At 42.1% G+C, this 17,500-nt stretch overlaps 4 protein-coding genes and 1 non-coding gene across 10 annotated transcripts in view; 4 read left to right on the top strand and 1 right to left on the bottom strand.

Moving 5' to 3' along the window:
- Positions 1–4,722, top strand: part of g6pd (glucose-6-phosphate dehydrogenase) — an 11,106-nt gene extending 6,384 nt beyond the window's left edge. For all 5 annotated transcript variants that reach the window (XM_042098470.1, XM_042098468.1, XM_042098471.1 and 2 more), the window contains 6 exons: positions 9–102; positions 223–409; positions 700–935; positions 1,335–1,411; positions 1,681–1,773; positions 3,030–4,722. In XM_042098470.1, the coding sequence (XP_041954404.1) occupies positions 9–102; positions 223–409; positions 700–935; positions 1,335–1,411; positions 1,681–1,773; positions 3,030–3,120 (778 nt within the window). In that variant the 3' untranslated portion in view covers positions 3,121–4,722. The remainder of the gene's footprint in view (positions 1–8; positions 103–222; positions 410–699; positions 936–1,334; positions 1,412–1,680; positions 1,774–3,029) is intronic.
- Positions 4,723–8,418: 3,696 nt separating this feature from the next.
- On the bottom strand, positions 8,419–8,490 carry trnae-uuc. The gene has a single exon. It is a non-coding gene; the product is annotated as a tRNA-Glu (tRNA).
- Positions 8,491–8,798: 308 nt separating this feature from the next.
- On the top strand, positions 8,799–11,568 carry naa10 (N-alpha-acetyltransferase 10, NatA catalytic subuni). 2 transcript variants are annotated; one of them, XM_042098475.1, is made up of 8 exons: positions 8,799–8,992; positions 9,574–9,672; positions 9,758–9,816; positions 9,902–9,947; positions 10,371–10,486; positions 10,603–10,647; positions 10,760–10,844; positions 11,151–11,568. In XM_042098475.1, exons 1-8 carry the CDS (start codon positions 8,972–8,974, stop codon positions 11,346–11,348), a joined length of 669 nt encoding a protein of 222 aa, XP_041954409.1. In that variant the 5' UTR covers positions 8,799–8,971; the 3' UTR covers positions 11,349–11,568. The 2 variants fall into 2 exon arrangements, with proteins under 2 accessions (XP_041954409.1, XP_041954408.1); XM_042098474.1 differs by having other exon boundaries at positions 11,145–11,568.
- Positions 11,569–11,661: 93 nt separating this feature from the next.
- zgc:103759 (U8 snoRNA-decapping enzyme) lies at positions 11,662–13,731 on the top strand. Its single transcript, XM_042098476.1, has 4 exons — positions 11,662–12,295; positions 12,378–12,418; positions 12,725–12,947; positions 13,059–13,731. Exons 1-4 carry the CDS (start codon positions 12,152–12,154, stop codon positions 13,257–13,259), a joined length of 609 nt encoding a protein of 202 aa, XP_041954410.1. The 5' UTR covers positions 11,662–12,151; the 3' UTR covers positions 13,260–13,731.
- A 476-nt stretch (positions 13,732–14,207) lies between these two features.
- Positions 14,208–17,500, top strand: part of arhgap4b (Rho GTPase activating protein 4b) — a 31,546-nt gene continuing 28,253 nt past the window's right edge. Inside the window, exon 1 of the mRNA XM_042098457.1 lies at positions 14,208–14,314. The gene's annotated coding sequence lies outside the window, so the exon portion shown is untranslated. The remainder of the gene's footprint in view (positions 14,315–17,500) is intronic.

Below are 17,500 nucleotides of genomic sequence, written 5' to 3'. Positions count from 1 at the left end.
CTGACCAGCGATGTCATGCAGAACCACCTTCTCCAGATGCTTTGTCTGGTTGCCATGGAGAAGCCCGCCTCCACCAGTTCCGACGATGTTCGAGATGAGAAGGTAACCGACATCAAAACGAAATTACAAACACAGATGTTCTTCATTAGGAAGCTGCTAATGCCCCGTCCCTCTCTCTCTGGCTTGTCTGTCTGTCTCTGGCGCTTGTGTCTCCCCCTGCAGGTGAAAGTGCTGAAGTGCATCACACCACTGACGCTGGACAACGCGGTGCTGGGGCAGTACGTGGGGAACCCAGAGGGAGAGGGAGACGCAAAGCTGAGCTACCTGGATGACCCCACGGTCCCCAAAGGATCCACCACTGCTACCTACTGCGCTGCAGTCCTCTACGTCCACAACGAGCGCTGGGATGGTAGGAGTCTGCTGAGACGTGCTCTTTGTTTTCGTGTCAGTTTGCTGCCTTACATTATGTCATGAGTCCAGCCACTCTTCTCTCCTGCACCGGTCAGCTTCCTCCTCTTTTCATTTACTTCCGCCTTTTTGCTTTCATCCCTTTCTTTTTCATCTCTTCTCCCCTCCTCCGTCATCCATTTCTCTATTCCTCTTTTCATTCATCCTCTTCTCTTTTTCTTTCACCATTTCTTGATTTCCTTACTTCCTCCTCCAGTCCTGACCTCTCTCTCCTCTCTTCCTCTCCTGAAGGTGTGCCGTTCATCCTGCGGTGTGGTAAGGCTCTGAACGAGCGGAAGGCGGAGGTGCGGTTGCAGTTTAAGGACGTACCGGGTGACATCTTCAGCTCGCAGTGCCGGCGGAACGAGCTGGTGGTGCGCGTGCAGCCCAATGAGGCCATCTACGCCAAGATGATGACCAAGAAGCCCGGCGTCTACTTCAGCCCAGAGGAAACTGAGCTGGACCTCACCTACCGAAGCAGATATAAGGTCCAGTGTTAGAAATGTTTCATGTGATGATGGACTTTTTTCTATCTTTAGTAAAAAAAAATGTTTGAAATTTATCAACCAGAATTTGTGCTGGATAATCACTCACACACTGCCATCCATGTCTACATTTTAAAGTATGTGTGTATACAGTATGTCCAGGGATTGACTGGGCAAATTGTGGCTGCATTAAATCCCATCACTGAAATCCAATTGAAACGTCTGACTTGATAAACAAGATTAACTTACCGAGTCAGCCTCCTCTCAACCTAAACCAAAAGCGGTGGGGGGAATTCCACATGCATGGGACGTTTACTGACCACCAAGTCCGTGTGTGTGTGTGTGTGTGTGTGATAAAGTCACAGCTTGTCACTTTATAAATGTGCATTATTCTTCACACAGGATGTCAAACTGCCTGATGCATATGAGCGTCTGATCCTGGATGTGTTTTGTGGGAGTCAGATGCACTTTGTGCGCAGGTCAGTCAGTCCTACTACCTCTCACAACATTATTTCATTTATGTGGTATAGTTTAAGATAGTTGAAGGCTATGCTTAAGATGTTTCCATGTATATATCTGTTCTCAAATGTCACGAAAGTACAACTATAATTGTCTGTAGGAGCTGAAAGCTAAAGTTACATATGTTTTCCCACAAGGTGGTGCAAATGAGCTGTCTTGCTGTGTCGCAGTAGGGATATTATGGTGTGTGTATGGTGGTGAGAGTTTTGCTTTTGTTTCTGTTGAATAGTGATGAGCTCAGGGAAGCCTGGAGGATCTTCACTCCCCTTCTTCATCAGATAGAAAAAGAGAAGACCCCTCCCATAAAATATACATATGGAAGGTAAGCCTTCATAGCTTGAGTATATTTATTTTCGGACTTAAACTGACCGTAATATTGATCTCTCTCTCTCTCTCTCTCTCTCTCTCTCTCTCTCTCTCTCTCTCTCTCTCTCTCTCTCTCTCAACAAATCGCCCTTATTCAAAAAGACTGATTGCCACTACGCATAAATAAGGTTACGGGCGGATCCAATAAGCAGGAAATTGTGCTGGTTCAATGCAGATGAAGGCCGTTTAACTTAACTTAATCTGGCAAAATAATAAGAGTGTATATTACAGAAAGAAACCCAACATATGAGATTGATTCACTCTGTATTGTAATGCACGAACTCGCGGCCACTCGGCGCACAACTGAAGGCCCGACACATAATTAACAACACAGTTTCACAATGCCCCAACAAATACCCCCCAGAGTTCAGTACCCAATAGTCCTGACATCAATCAGATGACTCAAACGTGATCCCCGGAATAGGAAAAAGTTCTTGCGCTTACAGTCCGTTGAGAACTCGTTCCTTATACAGTTGCGAAACGCAATCTCACCAAAACACGCGCGTTAGGAAAAGGATCCTTTGCTTGCTGTAATCCAATGACTTCGGAAAAGAATGATAATCCACAGCGCTCGCGGATACAGAGGAAGAATCACGGTAAGTTCAGCATGCAAGGCCTCTAACGCGCGTTACTCCACACAGCCGGCTTCACACAGGTAACTTGCGCGTCCAACAGTCAGCTGACATCAAATTTACATACATGGCATATTAAACAGAGAGAAAATACTAATACATTTTCATACAAACAACCATGTAAAAAGGTGATTTTGGCAACCTTTACACTCTCTCTCTCATTTTTCAATTTCAATGAAGCTTTATTAATATTACTCAATGAAGCAGTGATGCCAAAGCAAACATATAACAAAACAACACAGATACAATATCTGTATAAAAATAAATAATAAAAATGACCTGAAACTTGGTAAATTAAATTAAATGAAGCGTATAATGATACAGTATTACTATACATACTGTACAGTATAGTTATCAATGTGCTATCATGGGTAGTGATAAATGCTAGAAAGTAAAATATGTCACAATGTGGGTCAATCACTTCCTCAATTTATGACAAGTTAAGAGGTACTATGCAGCTAGTTGTCTAGCAGTCTATCTTATCTTCATTTTCTAATAATTGAAATTGAGGTATAACTTGTGGAATTGATGGAAATATCTCTTTCTTTCATCCTTTTTCTTTCTCATCCTCTTCCTCTAGTCGTGGGCCCGCAGAAGCTGATGAGCTCCTGAAGAGAGTTGGTTTCCGCTATGCTGGAACATACAAATGGGTCGAGCCCAACAAACTGTGAAAGTACCGTAGTATCCACATCTACAGAAAGTCAACAGGGCAGTGAATCTGGGCAGTTATCTCTGAAATGAGAGGAAAAACTTCTTCCAATAAGTGGATTTGGAAGAAGCCGTGGGATGGCCCCTCTCCCTACTGCTCTCTCTGAATAGAGATATGGTACTACTGACCAACGTCATTTAACTCCAGTTTTTTTAAATACACAAGACTGAAACTTAATATGACTGCTTATATATCATCATCATAATATTTCAGTGCTATTTTACATTGTTCATATCTTATTCTACTTCTATTACAGTGAGGGGTATCACTTATTCTATTTTCATGGTTTTGAGGGTTTGTTTGTATTATGAGCTTGACTTAAGACAGATGATATTACCTGGCCATCCAGCAGCAGACATGGAGTGCTGGGGGCGATTTGTTTTCCACAGATGACTGTTTATGCCAGTACAGCATATTGTCACAGTAGGGTATGTGGTGTCTGTGTCCAACAGTCTTCCCTAGCATAGTGGAAAATCAGGCCCCAAGCAAAGCTAACAGATCTGAACACACACACACAAGCCTTCAAATTGATTCTGTATTTCCCGATGTCACATTTACAATAAGGAAATTGTTTGTACAGCTTGCTTCCAGTTAAGGATTCCGTCTACATTTATGTCCAGGAAAAAGTATTTTGATCTGGAGGTATAAAAATCAAAGGATATTTGTTTGCATTAACCATTATGAAAAAATTGGAACATTAACTCACTTACAGTCCCTGAGGTACACGTGTAATCTTAAAACTTTCATAGCCTTCCCATCACTTGAAGGTATAGCAGGTCAAGCAGATGTGTCTCTGTTGAAGGCTTTTGAGAGGAAGTCCATGTGTTTACATTTTTTGTTGTTTCCAAGAGAAAAGGAGGGGTCATCAGAGTGTGATAAAATGATTAGATAGAAGTGTGTGTGAGGGAGGGAGAGAGACATCAGGAATATATAGAGAAGGAGTATAGCATGGTTAAGAACACAATGCCTGGTGTCAGCATGAGAACTTGTTACATATCTTCACTTCCCGCAATAAAAACTCTTTGTCTGACCAAGGAAGCAGTTGCACTTCTACCATGGTGGACCATACACATCACAAACTGTGCCAGTGCGACCGTCTGTTGCAAAGTAGGCTGTCTGGTATTTGTTATTTTCCACTAACAATAAACAGCTAATTTTCATGCTTATCGCAGTGACGAGACATTCTGCAAGGTGTGACCTTTCCATTTCCTTCAAAGTGTAAGAACAGTTTACTCTCTTAATAGTCTTAGAGGGAACGTGTTTTTCTCAAAGTGTGTAGTACTGGTGCAATGAGGATCAGAAGGGAATTGCATTGCACGTTCATTTGGGGAGTTGGTGCTGATGATGGATAATGTGGTGAACTTTTGACTGCACTTTTCAGGTAGAACTCTTTTACTCATTTTGAATTTTTTGCTTTGCTTTTTCTGTGATTATTATGAATTTCTCTTAGATCTTGAGTTCTGTTAGCAATTCAACCATTATTCTGAAAAAAGTTTGTGCTCATATTTTTTTGTATAATGATTTAAACATATATGTTTTCTCATTAAAAAATAGTTGTGTGTGGCTTCTTATCTTGTTTTTTTATTTTTAGAAGTGCACCACAGTATGGAATACAGTAACAATCCGCAAGTATTTTAGGTTCTTTAGTCTTTATGTGAATGTCACAATGTCAGGCTCAGATGTGTGTGTGTGTGAGTGTGAGAGAGAGTGTGTGTGTGAGTGAGAGAGAGAGAGAGAGAGAGAATAGTATGTGAGACAGAAATGCCACACAGTCTATAACTATAAATACTCATAATTGTTCCATCTGTGGCCTTTCACATTAGACTGATGCCTTTGTGAGGGAGAGGCTGCTGGCCATGTTAAGGAGGACTATTCAGTGCTTTCCTGGGGTCACCCATCTGCGTGGCATCACATACCCATCTGCATGGCAACACATGCCCAGCATGCTTGCTCTCTCTCTCTTTCTCTCTCTCTCAATTCAATTTTCTATTTATTGAGCTTTATTGGCATGAATGTAAGTGTTACAATATGGCCAAAGGAGAAAATTGCATCAATAGAGGAAACTTTTTTTTTTTTTAAGGATAGAAAAAGATTTTTACAATTTGGATTTTTTTCCCTTCACATTTTGGGAAATAGATTGTTTGAATGTTTTCGTATGTCCTATGTGAAAGGAAAGGTTTTCCATTTTCAATTTCTTGTGTGCAGAATGAGCATACCCTTGCTCCCTCTCTGGGGAAAATGAGACACCACTGCTAAAGGAAGGCCTCCGGTCAGAACTAACAGTACAGCTGAGGCCATGGCATGATTGAGTTATAAAATAACACTGACACTTTCACATTCATTAACCCCGGTCTCCCTTGCACCATGGCTGAGGCTGATTAAAACATAACACACACTCTGACACTCTCTAAAACATGGCACTACAGACAGAGGAAATGGATGTCCATATATGTTTTATCCAATTAACGCTTTTTTTTATTATTTGAAATTTGTGAATATTAGCCTCGCCTACCACCCAGGGCACATTTTATAGCAGTGGTCCTCAAACTTTTTCTTCCGAGGGCCAGCTCACTATGCCTGGCTCCAAGAGAGGGCCAGAGACTTGGAGTAGTTCTATATCAGTAACCATAAATAGCTTAGTGTTGTGAACAACAGCAGTCTACCTTAGTTGAATATTCTATTACATTTAATCATAGGCTATTGCAATTTAATACCATTGTTAGCTGTGTTTATATTGTCATCATGCTATATCAGTGTAAAATTAAATAATACTTATAAAAAAAACGTTTGCATTCCCAAAAGTATTAGCAGGGAGTCCCAAAAGTATATTTTATTAAAAAATGTGTGAATTCTGAATTCTGTGTCTTTGCATATACAGCTCAAGTTGTGAATATCCTACAAATAATTTAAAGTTCTCAAACTATGAGAATTTTATGAAGTGCTGAAGTGGTCTGAAATGACCACCATTCTAACTTTAAGTCACCTGATGAGAACTTTGACAACTCTCTGTATGAACATTTGAACGAGTGAATAAAAAATAGAAATAATTATCCCAGAAAGTCCCAGAAATATGACTTGAATAGAAGTTAGTTAGTTATTAACAATTAATTGATAAACTTTTAAAATACTTTGAGCACTGATGCGGTCAGCATAGAGCTGGGAAGTCCCGCCCATCCGCTAAACCCCCAGTGGACCTCTAGATTGAAAAATCGTCAATGCAAGTGAATGTGAGAAAATAATTATTTTCTGGTCCCGTTTGAATTGTGCCATGAATGTGAACATATGTTGTCTGTGAATTTTTAATATAATTTTTCATGTTACGAGTTTGACAGTATATTATATGATTCTTCGGCTATCAGTTGTGGAAAAGACATAACGAGAAAGACTACATGTCGCCTGTGACGTGAGCTAGCTCTAAACGCTAACATTAACTGAGATGCTAGTTTTTGTAACGGCAGGAATAAACACACATGGTAACAAAAATATTCGAAACATGTCTAGCTTCACTCAACACATTAACACTATGATACAGTGTGATTGTAGTTGAAGTTGTATGTTTCACTGTGTTCAAAGTCGATCTGAATAACCCTCTACACAGTAGCGGAGATTTGGGGGGGGGGGGGGGGGGGGGGGGGGGCTGCGGCGCGAACAACCCGGGGCCTCGCCGCTAGGGGGGGCCCCCCACTGGTAGGATTTTTTTATTTATTTTTTTTAAATACAGTTTGTTGACCACATATCCATTCGGAATTGTTTACTACTTAAATGTTCAATAAAAATATATGTAGGCTGGGTTAGGCATAGTTTTTGTCTGTTTAACACAGCCAGAGAGCTGGCTACTGTGTGAGGGAACTACGGATTTTGATAGGGGAAGAGTTCGTAAGAAAAAGCGTTTGTGTTCAGATGAACACGCAGATGAGATTTTAGAAGACAGCAGGGACAGATTCAGAGTCGATGTGTTTTACTACATACTTGACGTCTTTGTTTGAACATCGATTTGCAGATTTCAAGAGAATGGCTGGAAAATTTGCTGCTCTGAACCCGAAACATTTTACTCTACCTGATGCGCCTGAAAAAGTTAGAGCGCTTGCGGACTTTTATTCACAGGATCTATCCAATGCCGACGAAGTGGTTAATGAATTTGTTACTTAATCTACTAAACCCCTCTTCTACTGCACTTTTACTCATTAAAAGCTTCTTGCGCTCCACCATGGGTGAGTCGCGGCTGTCAGACTTAGCGCTCCTCTGTATCGAGAGAGACATTGAGGTCAATAAGGATAAAGTTATTGACAGATTTGCAAACATGAAGGAGAGAATGCTGAAACTCAAAATAGATTAAATGTTTTTGCAGTGTGCATGTCCTTTTAGGCCTGTAAAGCTACGTGTCTGTTTTTTCCTTTGTTGAGAAATTCTTAAAAGTGGGCCAACTTTTAACGTTCTTGAGTTCACAGTCGCTCATTTTCTGTTAGGCAAGGGCTATGGGATATTGTTTTCATTTAACAAAACATCTCCCGCCCCCCCTCACACAATACCCGAGCTCCGCCCCTGCCTCTACATCTCGACCAACTGATGGTTGTTATGGGAAACTAGTTCGCTGTCGTCTAGCGGAAAGTTGTAGTCCACAAAGTGCTCTCACACAAAGTTTAACCGCATCATACTTCTACCCGCTCAATTGTAGCAATCTTTACACGAAAATGTATATTAAAAATTCACAGACAACATATGTTCACATTCATGGCAAAATTCAAACGGGACCAGAAAATAATTATTTTCTCACATTCACTTGCATTAACGATTTTTCAATCTGGAGGTCCAGCGGGGATAGCGGAAAGGGCGGGACTTACCAGCTCTATAGGCCTCTTACATTGTTTGCAGGTAGGCCTACATTTCATTTCATTCCGTTTTCGATGGCAAACGCAAAACAACGCCAAAACAACCACCGGTGGACAAAAAGAGTATTACATGTGTACTGTGAAGACTCGCCATAGAGAATGAATGGGGGAAATTGCAGAGGTTTTAGTTTGACGATGTTGTACTCCCGTGCGGGCCGGATGCTATAGACTACGGACATGTTTTGGGGGGCCACCCAAAATGAGGTGGCGAGCCGGGCCGTAGTTTGGGGACCACTGTTTTATAGTATGTTGTCTGCCTACATGTCAGCATGTCGAAGCATCGGATAATCGGAAACAAGTGTGCGTCTACCGTCCTGCTTTTACAATCTAGCAGTCCAGTGCTTTATGATCTGGTGTATGAAAACGATGCTTTCCCATACCGGGAGTCGAACCCGGGCCGCCTGGGTGAAAACCAGGAATCCTAACCGCTAGACCATATGGGATACTGTGTTTTTAAGAAGAATAGACTGATATATAAAATTAGAAGAAATATTATTTGCGTTTATCATATGTTTTATCGTTGTATGAATATATGAGGAATGACGACGTAGCAATTGAAATGGCCCCATTTCAACAATGTCGTGAGTAATCTCATTTATTGCGGCAGTCGGCAGACATGCTAATGTGAGCTGGTCTGGGGCCAGCTTTTTGTGCTTTTCTACAATGGAAAGGGCGGTGGATATTGATCTAAGATCAGCTGGTGAGGTAAGCACAATAACCTATTAGCAACGCCCTTTTGGTCACATGTGCACTCGTTTCCGGTTTCATTCAACATGGCACTGGAGTAGCCTGTAAGAGTAGCTCTGCAAGTAACTGTGATCTTTATATTCGTTTTAATCGATAGCATCCTTAAAGAAAGTACATTATAGATTTTATTTCGACAATTTCTACTTGATAGGTAGATTATCGTACACAACAGTCAAAATGAATATTCGGAATGCAAGGGTAAGTCACCGCAGCACACTTCTAAACATTGCTAGCCGGTACATGCTAACACAAGCTAATGCTCACTTGCTGCAGTGTGGCTAAAGCACAAGGTACTAGCATTCAGGCAAATGTTAGCACATGTTTAGTTGGTGAACATCTAAGTGTAGCTTTCTTTAAATAGGTTACTAATAACAGTGACAGAAATGGTGAGAGCACTACAATTAGATCTGTCAATCATGGATAGCTGGCTGACTTGAATGGTTTATGTTTAGCGAACCTCTACAGAATTACAGCAACATAACAGGGCTAACGTTATATCTGCGATACTTGGCTTGTAAATTGCCTGCCATTTTTGAGCTCTGGGGAAAACCTCCATGTAATTTGACGTGAGTATTTGGATAAAGCCAAGATAAATAACTTGTCATAAATGACCAATGGTGATTCAGTTTAGCTGTCAAGCTGTGCATGAAAGAGTGTCAAACAGCATGACAGGTGATAGGCATGCCCTCATCTGTGTTCGTAGAGGTAGTTCTACATTTTGCTCAGACTCGAAGCAGTGGGTTTTTATAAAATGTGTTTTCTTTTGTCCCCCCCTACAGCCGGAGGATCTCATGAACATGCAGCATTGCAATCTGCTGTGTCTTCCAGAGAACTACCAGATGAAGTACTATTTCTATCATGGATTGTCCTGGCCACAGGTTCGTAGTGAGTGTGTAGCCTATTACACAATATAATAATGACTGAATCTTCCGAGATATAACAGTGTTATGTAATTTCTTACAGCTCTCCTACATAGCAGAAGATGAAAATGGCAAAATAGTGGGATATGTTCTGGCAAAAATGTAAGTTCATGGTTATATCCTTCTTACTATTGATACACCTTTATATTAGTCAGGGTTGGTGACACAACTTAACTCTGTTCCGCAGGGAAGAAGATCCTGATGATGTACCCCATGGACACATCACATCATTAGTGAGTCTTTTGCCCCTCGCTTTATGCCCCCAGTCCCCCTCTATTGTTGAACTATTAATGTTTTAGAAGAGTTTTATATTGACAGTTTGATATGGTAAATGTTTACATGCAACCAGTGTGTCCGTATGTAAGCCTAAATGACTGAAACTTACCAGAGGCTATCCTAGTATTACTTTATTGTGCACTTATTCGTTTTTTACCCTTAAATATGTTGGACATACATTCACATTCTTGTCTTGCACAGTACATCCTGAAAATGTAATTGGGTTGGTGTGTGGGGGGAGTGGACTGCAACTTAAGGGCTCATTGTCAATTAATATGTTGTCTGTTAATTGATTAGTTGTTTGTCTGTTTTGCCCACACCCCAAAGATGGACGACAGGCCAGGCTTGGTAGCTTAACCTTAGTACTCTTCCCCCAACAGGCAGTGAAGCGCTCCCACAGGCGTTTGGGGCTGGCCCAGAAGCTCATGGACCAGGCAAGCAGGGCCATGATTGAGAACTTCAATGCCAAATATGTTTCTCTTCATGTCAGGAAGAGGTATTCCACCTTAGTTTTGCAAGGCATGCTTAACTGATGTCATATTTAAGTTCTGTTAGAAGTTGTCACCTTGGGCCAACATATTTTTAAAAACACAAATATTTTCTCCTCAACAGCAACCGTGCTGCATTGCACCTATACTCCAACACCCTCAAATTCCAGTAAGTGTCTTATCACTCTGTACCTTTTACTTATTTTTTTTTGAGAGTTGAATGCTTACGTATTCTGTTCATTAAAATAGCTACTTCTGAGTCAGTCCTACTTTGCTTTCAGGATAAGCGAAGTGGAGCCCAAGTACTATGCTGATGGGGAAGATGCTTATGCCATGAAGAGAAATCTAACCCAGATGGCTGACGAGGTGTGTTGCTGGGCTACACATTGGCTCGAGCCTCAGGCGTTGGCTTCATACAGTTAGCACTGGCTGTGTTGGTGCTCAAAAGCTTGTGTCCTATTGGTTGATTTCAGTCACAAGTGAGGCCTCTCAGTGTAGGGTTTTGGTTATGGGGCACCTGTGGCGCTTCACGTTTTTGGTGCCAGTATGAAGCGCCACAGGAATTTAGTTTTGTAGCTTTTACAGTTGAGTTTGCTCCATTGAGGGTAACGATAGCAACAAAGCCAGTTATAGTTTAAATGTTTTCCTTGATTTGAATTTTGTCAGTTACAGAAGCCCGGTGTACGTCTCTGGGGCTCCGAGGCTCCCCCCTCCCAGGACGCCCCCCTCGCAGCCCTGACGGAGAAACTGAGTGTGCAGGACGGAGAGAAGGAGGGGGAGGGCGACAGCGGCGGAGAGAGCAAGGAGATGAGCGAGGTCAGCGAAGCCACGGAAAGCACAGACGTCAAAGACTCCTCCTCGGACTCATAACGGGCCGTCGCGGTCCATTGACCCGTCAGTGCTCTCGTTAACATCCTTTTCAATTTCATCCGGTTGAACCCCCACACATGGTCATTGCTCATGTTCTCAGTTCTTGTGCAACCAACAGCTCACCACTGAGAAAGGTCAATCAAAATACAGCGCTTTCTTTTATGAAATGCCATTGTTTTGAACACCAAGTTTTGTCAATAAATCAGGAATTGATTGTGAATCATTTCTAGGTCTGGTTTCTTACCAGTTAGGTCAAGCTTGTAAGCAAGTTTTAGTTTGAATGTAAATAGTAGTTGGGAATTCACACAATTTTTTTTTTTTCAAAAAAGAAAGAAAAAAGCCCTTTGCTGTTGTGGATGTTGCACTCAGAACTTTTGAGCTCACTGAGGATACAAAAATGCTGATCTAATTAGATGGTTCAATTATGTAGTTCTGCAGGCAGAGAAATGCTTTTCAGTAGTAATTTGTATGCCTTACAGTCTGTTCCTGTCAAAACAATTAATCAAGTATATTGTGCATTATCCTGACTTTTGCCGTTGGAAAGTAAAATATAAAAGATAAAAATACATAGGCTATGTATATAGGCCTAATTATACATGGCCACTTCGATGGTGGTGGATGCTGTCTCTTATCTGCATTTCATTGGTTGATGTGGTGAATCCCCGCCCCATCTGAGCAACTGCTGGACGGCGTCGCAAGCTCAACGAAATTCCGTTTCCGTGTTATGTGTGTTCTTCGACATTTTACATTCATTCATTTAGTGTACACACTCAAAACAAACTCCGTGTATTTCTACCAGAATCATGGCGACGCAAAGTTCACCCACAAGTATAGGGAAAGAAGAGTCATTGTCGCTCGTTGGCCATAGACATGCTTGCCATGTCATGCTTTACGCTGACACTAAAGCCAAACTGTTTGGAAGAACTCCAATTAAACACATTGTACTGGTAAGACTAAGTAGTATCAGTACCGAATTTACTGATTTACCATTTCTTTATTTGCTGTAATTTTACAAAATATTTTTAACAGATGCAGATGCGTTTCGATGGTTTGTTGGGGTTCCCGGGTGGGTAAGTGCTCTGTCATAAGCCTATTGGAAATAGATGATAATGAATGAAAAGATTGGTATGATAATGACATGCTATGCAATGCCTATTATTAGGCTAGGCAACACTAGTGTCCCAGAAAGTGAACTATTCTGCGACGAACCTGTCCCTGATCTGGCAAGACTTGGTCTGTGCTGCTAGATCTTTCTCTCGTCAACATAATGTGCGCTTCCATTTATTTGATAAAGCCATTGGAGTCAAATGCGACGCTTAAATTACTATAAATGAATAAATTATTATTATTATTAAAATCAAACGCTTTTTTATTAGGTTAGTGGAACCTAAAGAGAATCTAGAGGCTGGCCTTAGCCGGGAGCTGGGAGAGGAACTGGGGATGGCTGTCCCCATAACTCCTCAAGATCATGTGGTGTCTTGTCCCGCTCCGTCTTGTCCCAATCTCATCACTCACTTTTATGTGAAAAAGATGGAAGAGTCAGAGATCAAGGAAGTGGAGAGAGCTGCTGTAACTATGGCAACAGACCATGGATTAGAGGTATGAAACAGGCCTGTATTATGTATTTATGCCATGAAACTACTCCCCGAAAAGGAACAAAACATCAAATTGTTGTTTGGTGTTTCCTCTATGTTTTGAATGTCATACAAGGTCATGGGGATGGTCCGAGTCCCCCTCTACTTCCTGAAGAATGGTGGAGGTCTCCCCTCATTCCTGTCACACTCATTCATCAGTAACTCTCGCTCCCAGCTGCTGTCTGCCCTGCAGCAGTTTGGCCTGGTGTCCCAGAGGGAGCTGGACGAGGCCGTCAGACAGGCTGACCAGCTGAGGCAGCGTCCTAATGCGCAGTGATGGGGAGGGGTTGGTGTGTCTGCTGTCTGCCCTGTACGCCTGTGAGTTCACAGGAGGAGATCTGATTCCTCCATTCTCCATAGGAGAGACACCTGGCGTCACACTCGGCCTCGGGGGTTCCCCATGGGCCCTGTCACCCCATCTCTGCTTCTGCGTCTCTCTCCCAGGGGGCATGTGCATGACAGTGTCACACGTGGCATGTGTAGCAGCTTGTAACATGTTCTGTACATGTCCTTTAGCCATGTGTCATCATGACATGGGCTGACAGACACTTGCAGACATGACTCTTTGACATCAGCAGAGGATGGCAACATCACCATGGTCTGCACAGGAGAGCATGCACAAGTTTATTTGGTGCTTGTTTTTTTTTTTTGGTGGCAAATGGTGACACATGAATGTCCAGAATTATGAATGTATGGCAGATGATATAGAGATGTCCAAAATGTGCTCTTTCTTACAACAATAAAAAAAAAAAACAGAAAATTGTGTTTCTTTCTAAACATCTGTTTTAATTTTTCATCTTAATCATTGCTGCAGCTATGCCAGATGTCATGGTCAAGTGCATGCACTCTTTAAAATGGCCACATGGCTGTGCTGTTGGACACATAACCCTTCAAGGATCACTATTGAAACAGGCCTCCACATCATCAACCAAAACCATTAAAATTAACAGCCCACATGACAAATAGATGCATAGGGTGCTAACCACTTTATGATTCTGCTTGGTTTATGTATACTGCCTGCCACATAATATTCATTGCCTGAACTGATTCCTATCCTACTTTAAAATGCTGAAAACAAATGACTTACAGGCATTTCCTCTGTACCAAAAGACCAAAAGACAAAATGTGTATGTAAACAGATATGGGATATGATACTCGTCATCTCTCTGTTTCACTTGTAACGTTAACCTTCTACCCTATATGCGTTTGCATCTTTCATTAGTTACTTCCTGTTTTCACTCTCTTGTCTGACATGTGGCTTTGAAATACTACCAGAACCTTGATGTTGCTGTGAGGTTATACACGATCACTTCAAGACATCACGGTATCATGGTAAATATATATTTACTATCAAAACTATTATTCTATTTATAGAAATTGTTGCAAACTTAGATATTTGTTAGTTAATAATGCACATTCTAGGCTCTATGGAGCATATATTATATTGTGTAATTACAGCACTTCTGTTTAGAGCTGTTTTCAGCTGCAGCTGATACTTTTCTACTGTTGATAATCAATATGTACAGCATTTTTATCACAGGCAAGGATATTTATGTGTATATGAATGCTCAGTGTATGCGCCGTTGTGATTGTGTAAGAGGGTAAGGATTGTGCTGTGTCTGCGGTTTGGATTTTTGAATGTGCATGTGGGTGTGAGAGTGAGTGTGTGTGAGTATGTAGAGCGGCTGATAAATTTGACTGTGTGCTGTGGGTATTGAGAGTGTCTGTGTGGCTTAGTGTCTGTATGTGTGAGATTGTGTCTTTTGGATTGTGTGTGTCTGTGTGTTTGTCTGGGTTGTGTATGTGTCAGGGCTTGTGAGTGAGTTTCTCGTGTGTTTGGAGCCACAGGGATGAAGTAGGTCAGAACTGTAAGGACTGACTGACCAAGTGGAAACTGAACAGTCCCTAGGGGAGGGAGAGAGAGAGAGATGGAGAGAGAGAGAGATGGATAGTGAGTGCGAAAGGGAGGCAGGGCGACGAGTCGGGGCAGGTGCAGTTTAATGGCAGGGTTCAGTGTTTGAGAGAAAGAAACGTTTTCTGCTTCTTTATTGCTCCCTCTTTCTTTGCGTGTGCCATTGAGTGAAGCCCTGTGCGTGCCCCTCTGTGTGACGTGCAGCTTAAGGCTGCCGTGAGTTATTTGTTTGCGTGGTGTCATCCCAGTCCACCGTCACACACACACACACACACACACTCACACACACACACACACACACACACACACACACACACACACACACAATTGTCATAGCTGCAGTGGAATAGCCTTTCCTTGCATTCATGGGAGGGGTGATTCTGTCAGCAGTTGTAGTTCACCATGAGGGAACTGACACAGGAGTTTCCAATACTGTATTGTGTGGGTGTTTTTTTTGTGTGTGTGTGTGTGTGTGTGGGGGGGGGGGGGGGGTGAACTGACAGAGTTTGTGTGCATTTGCAGAAACATTCATTTTTTTATGTCTTGTATAAATATATTTTAATTGATGTTTATGCCTAACTTGTCATTTATGTATATGCTTACTCCATCACTTACTGTGAAGATTGTGTAGAAGATGTAGAGATCAATATTTTCTGCACTTGTTACCACATCCTGAGCCGCACAGACACCATGTCAGAAGGAAAGGAAAAAGTAAGAAAGAAAGTAAAAAAGACAGAGAAGGAAGGAAACAGACAGTTGGTGGGTTTGGGAGGGGGGGGGGGGGCAGTAATGGGGTTGAACAACATGTGTGTTGTTAATGCTGACATCACACTCAGAAAATCTTACTGTGAAATTCCCAACCATCCTCAATATTGGCATCCAAGGGCTTTCATGTTTCATGTTGTCATGGTTCATCCTTCAGACAACAAATAACTGTTTTATGCATGATACTCTGGCAATCTGTTTTACTACATTATGCACGAGAAGACAAAGGAGATGTTGTTTATTTAGTTGAAACACCCATACCTGATAACTGAATAAAAATGCTGCCATGCATGTTAATGCTACGCCTTTCTTGCATAAGTCTTTGTTTTCGGTGTGTCATTCGGTATCCGGCTGGTAGATAGTGGTGGTTGAGCTTGTGCCCAGGCACCTCAGCCAGGTTTCCTGTGTGTGTTTACACTTTTATGCATGCACCCTGTGGCACAAAAAGGGTCTACTCTCTAGGCTTATGGCACACTGGCGGCATTCTCCAGAGCCGGACTGATTGGACAATCACCACAAACAACTTTGTTGATAGTGCAATCAAAAATACCTGATGAGAATGTTATAGGGTTCTGCATTATGATGCAACAATGAACCCACAGCATTCTAGATCTGCAGCATACAATAACTAAGTGTTCTACATTATGATGCAATAATGAAAACCAGTGTTCTAGATCTGAAGCATACAATAACTAAGGGTTCTACATTATGATACAACAATGAAACCCACAGTGTTGTGGATCTAAAGTGTACAAATTACTAAGGGTAAAACATTATGATGCAACAGTGAAACCCACTGTGTTCCAGACTTGCAGAATTCTAGAATGACATACAAGATTAAAGGCCAACCAGAGTCTGTTTTCCATTCTTATTCATATTAATGTACTTTAAATTCTACTTTACTTAAAATTCATATGAGATCCTGTACATCATGTTAAATTGGCTAATGTGACCTTTTAGGAATTAAACCTGTAGCCTGTAGGCGATGCACCTACAATGCACAGTCTACCTTTGAAGGCACAGGAATGTTACCAGTGCTTTTGGTGTGTGCTGTGCCGAGGCTACCATGCAGCTTTATCGTCCTCTTTATGGTCTTTGTCAGTAGTAAATTATGATAAGCTCTCTATGCTGCAGTGCTCAGTGCAGGCCTGCAGCATCAGCAGATTGGGTATGAATTAGTGTCCTTTTTTCTTCTTCTTTCTCTTCTTCTCCTTCTTGGTTTGCTTCTAGGTGATTTGTCACTGGTGCTTTGTGGGGCCCCTGTGTTGCTCTTTGGCTGGTGATGGTGGGATGGCACTGGGAGAACCGTGCACCGTGGGATTTGTTTATTTATATTGTCTTATTTATTTAATCTTGCTGCGTCGGTTCATTGTTCCGCCATCATCAATATCGATTTAATCACGCCGACCGCGCCTGTATCGGCTTTTATTGCGACATCATCCGCAGTGCTGCCGCGGCGCCTGGATTCATGACACTATATTAGTCCCACAGGACCGAGTTTGCTAATGCCTCTGTGTGTGTGTGTGTGTGTGTGTGTAGGGAAAGAGATGGGGGGTGCCTCCACTGAGTACAATGCAAGGTCATGAGAGAAGCGTTCCATGGCCGGAGAGCGAGCAAAAGAAGGGGGAAGGGGGGCATCAAAGAGGGATGAGTGGATAGAGAGAGAGAGAGAGAGAGAGAGAGAGAGAAAAGAGAGAGAGTCTGAGAGAACAAGACAGCATATTCATATCCATACGCGTATTTATAGCAAGCCTGCAAGGAGTGGGGAGAGAAGGGGGCGTGGCTTGGGTTATGACATTCTCCCTGGCTGCCTTAGAGCAGCGTAGACGGAGAGAGAGGCT

Source organism: Alosa sapidissima, chromosome 7 (assembly GCF_018492685.1).
Source record: "Alosa sapidissima isolate fAloSap1 chromosome 7, fAloSap1.pri, whole genome shotgun sequence".
NCBI classification, from domain to species: Eukaryota; Metazoa; Chordata; class Actinopteri; order Clupeiformes; family Clupeidae; genus Alosa; species Alosa sapidissima.
Note: the sequence above shows the minus strand (reverse complement) of the source record. Positions and strands in the feature narration are given on the sequence as shown.

Bases quoted from the DNA above. Each gene is read 5' to 3' on its own strand.
- naa10 (XM_042098474.1), top strand. From the start codon at position 8,972: ATGAATATTCGGAATGCAAGG. The intron at 8,993-9,573 runs GTAAGTCACCGC...CCCCCCCTACAG, and splicing joins TGAATATTCGGAATGCAAGG to CCGGAGGATCTCATGAACAT. The intron at 10,648-10,759 runs GTAAGTGTCTTA...CTTTGCTTTCAG, and splicing joins TCCAACACCCTCAAATTCCA to GATAAGCGAAGTGGAGCCCA.
- zgc:103759 (XM_042098476.1), top strand. From the start codon at position 12,152: ATGGCGACGCAAAGTTCACCCACAAGTATAGGGAAAGAAGAGTCATTG. The intron at 12,296-12,377 runs GTAAGACTAAGT...TATTTTTAACAG, and splicing joins CAATTAAACACATTGTACTG to ATGCAGATGCGTTTCGATGG. The intron at 12,419-12,724 runs GTAAGTGCTCTG...CTTTTTTATTAG, and splicing joins TTGTTGGGGTTCCCGGGTGG to GTTAGTGGAACCTAAAGAGA.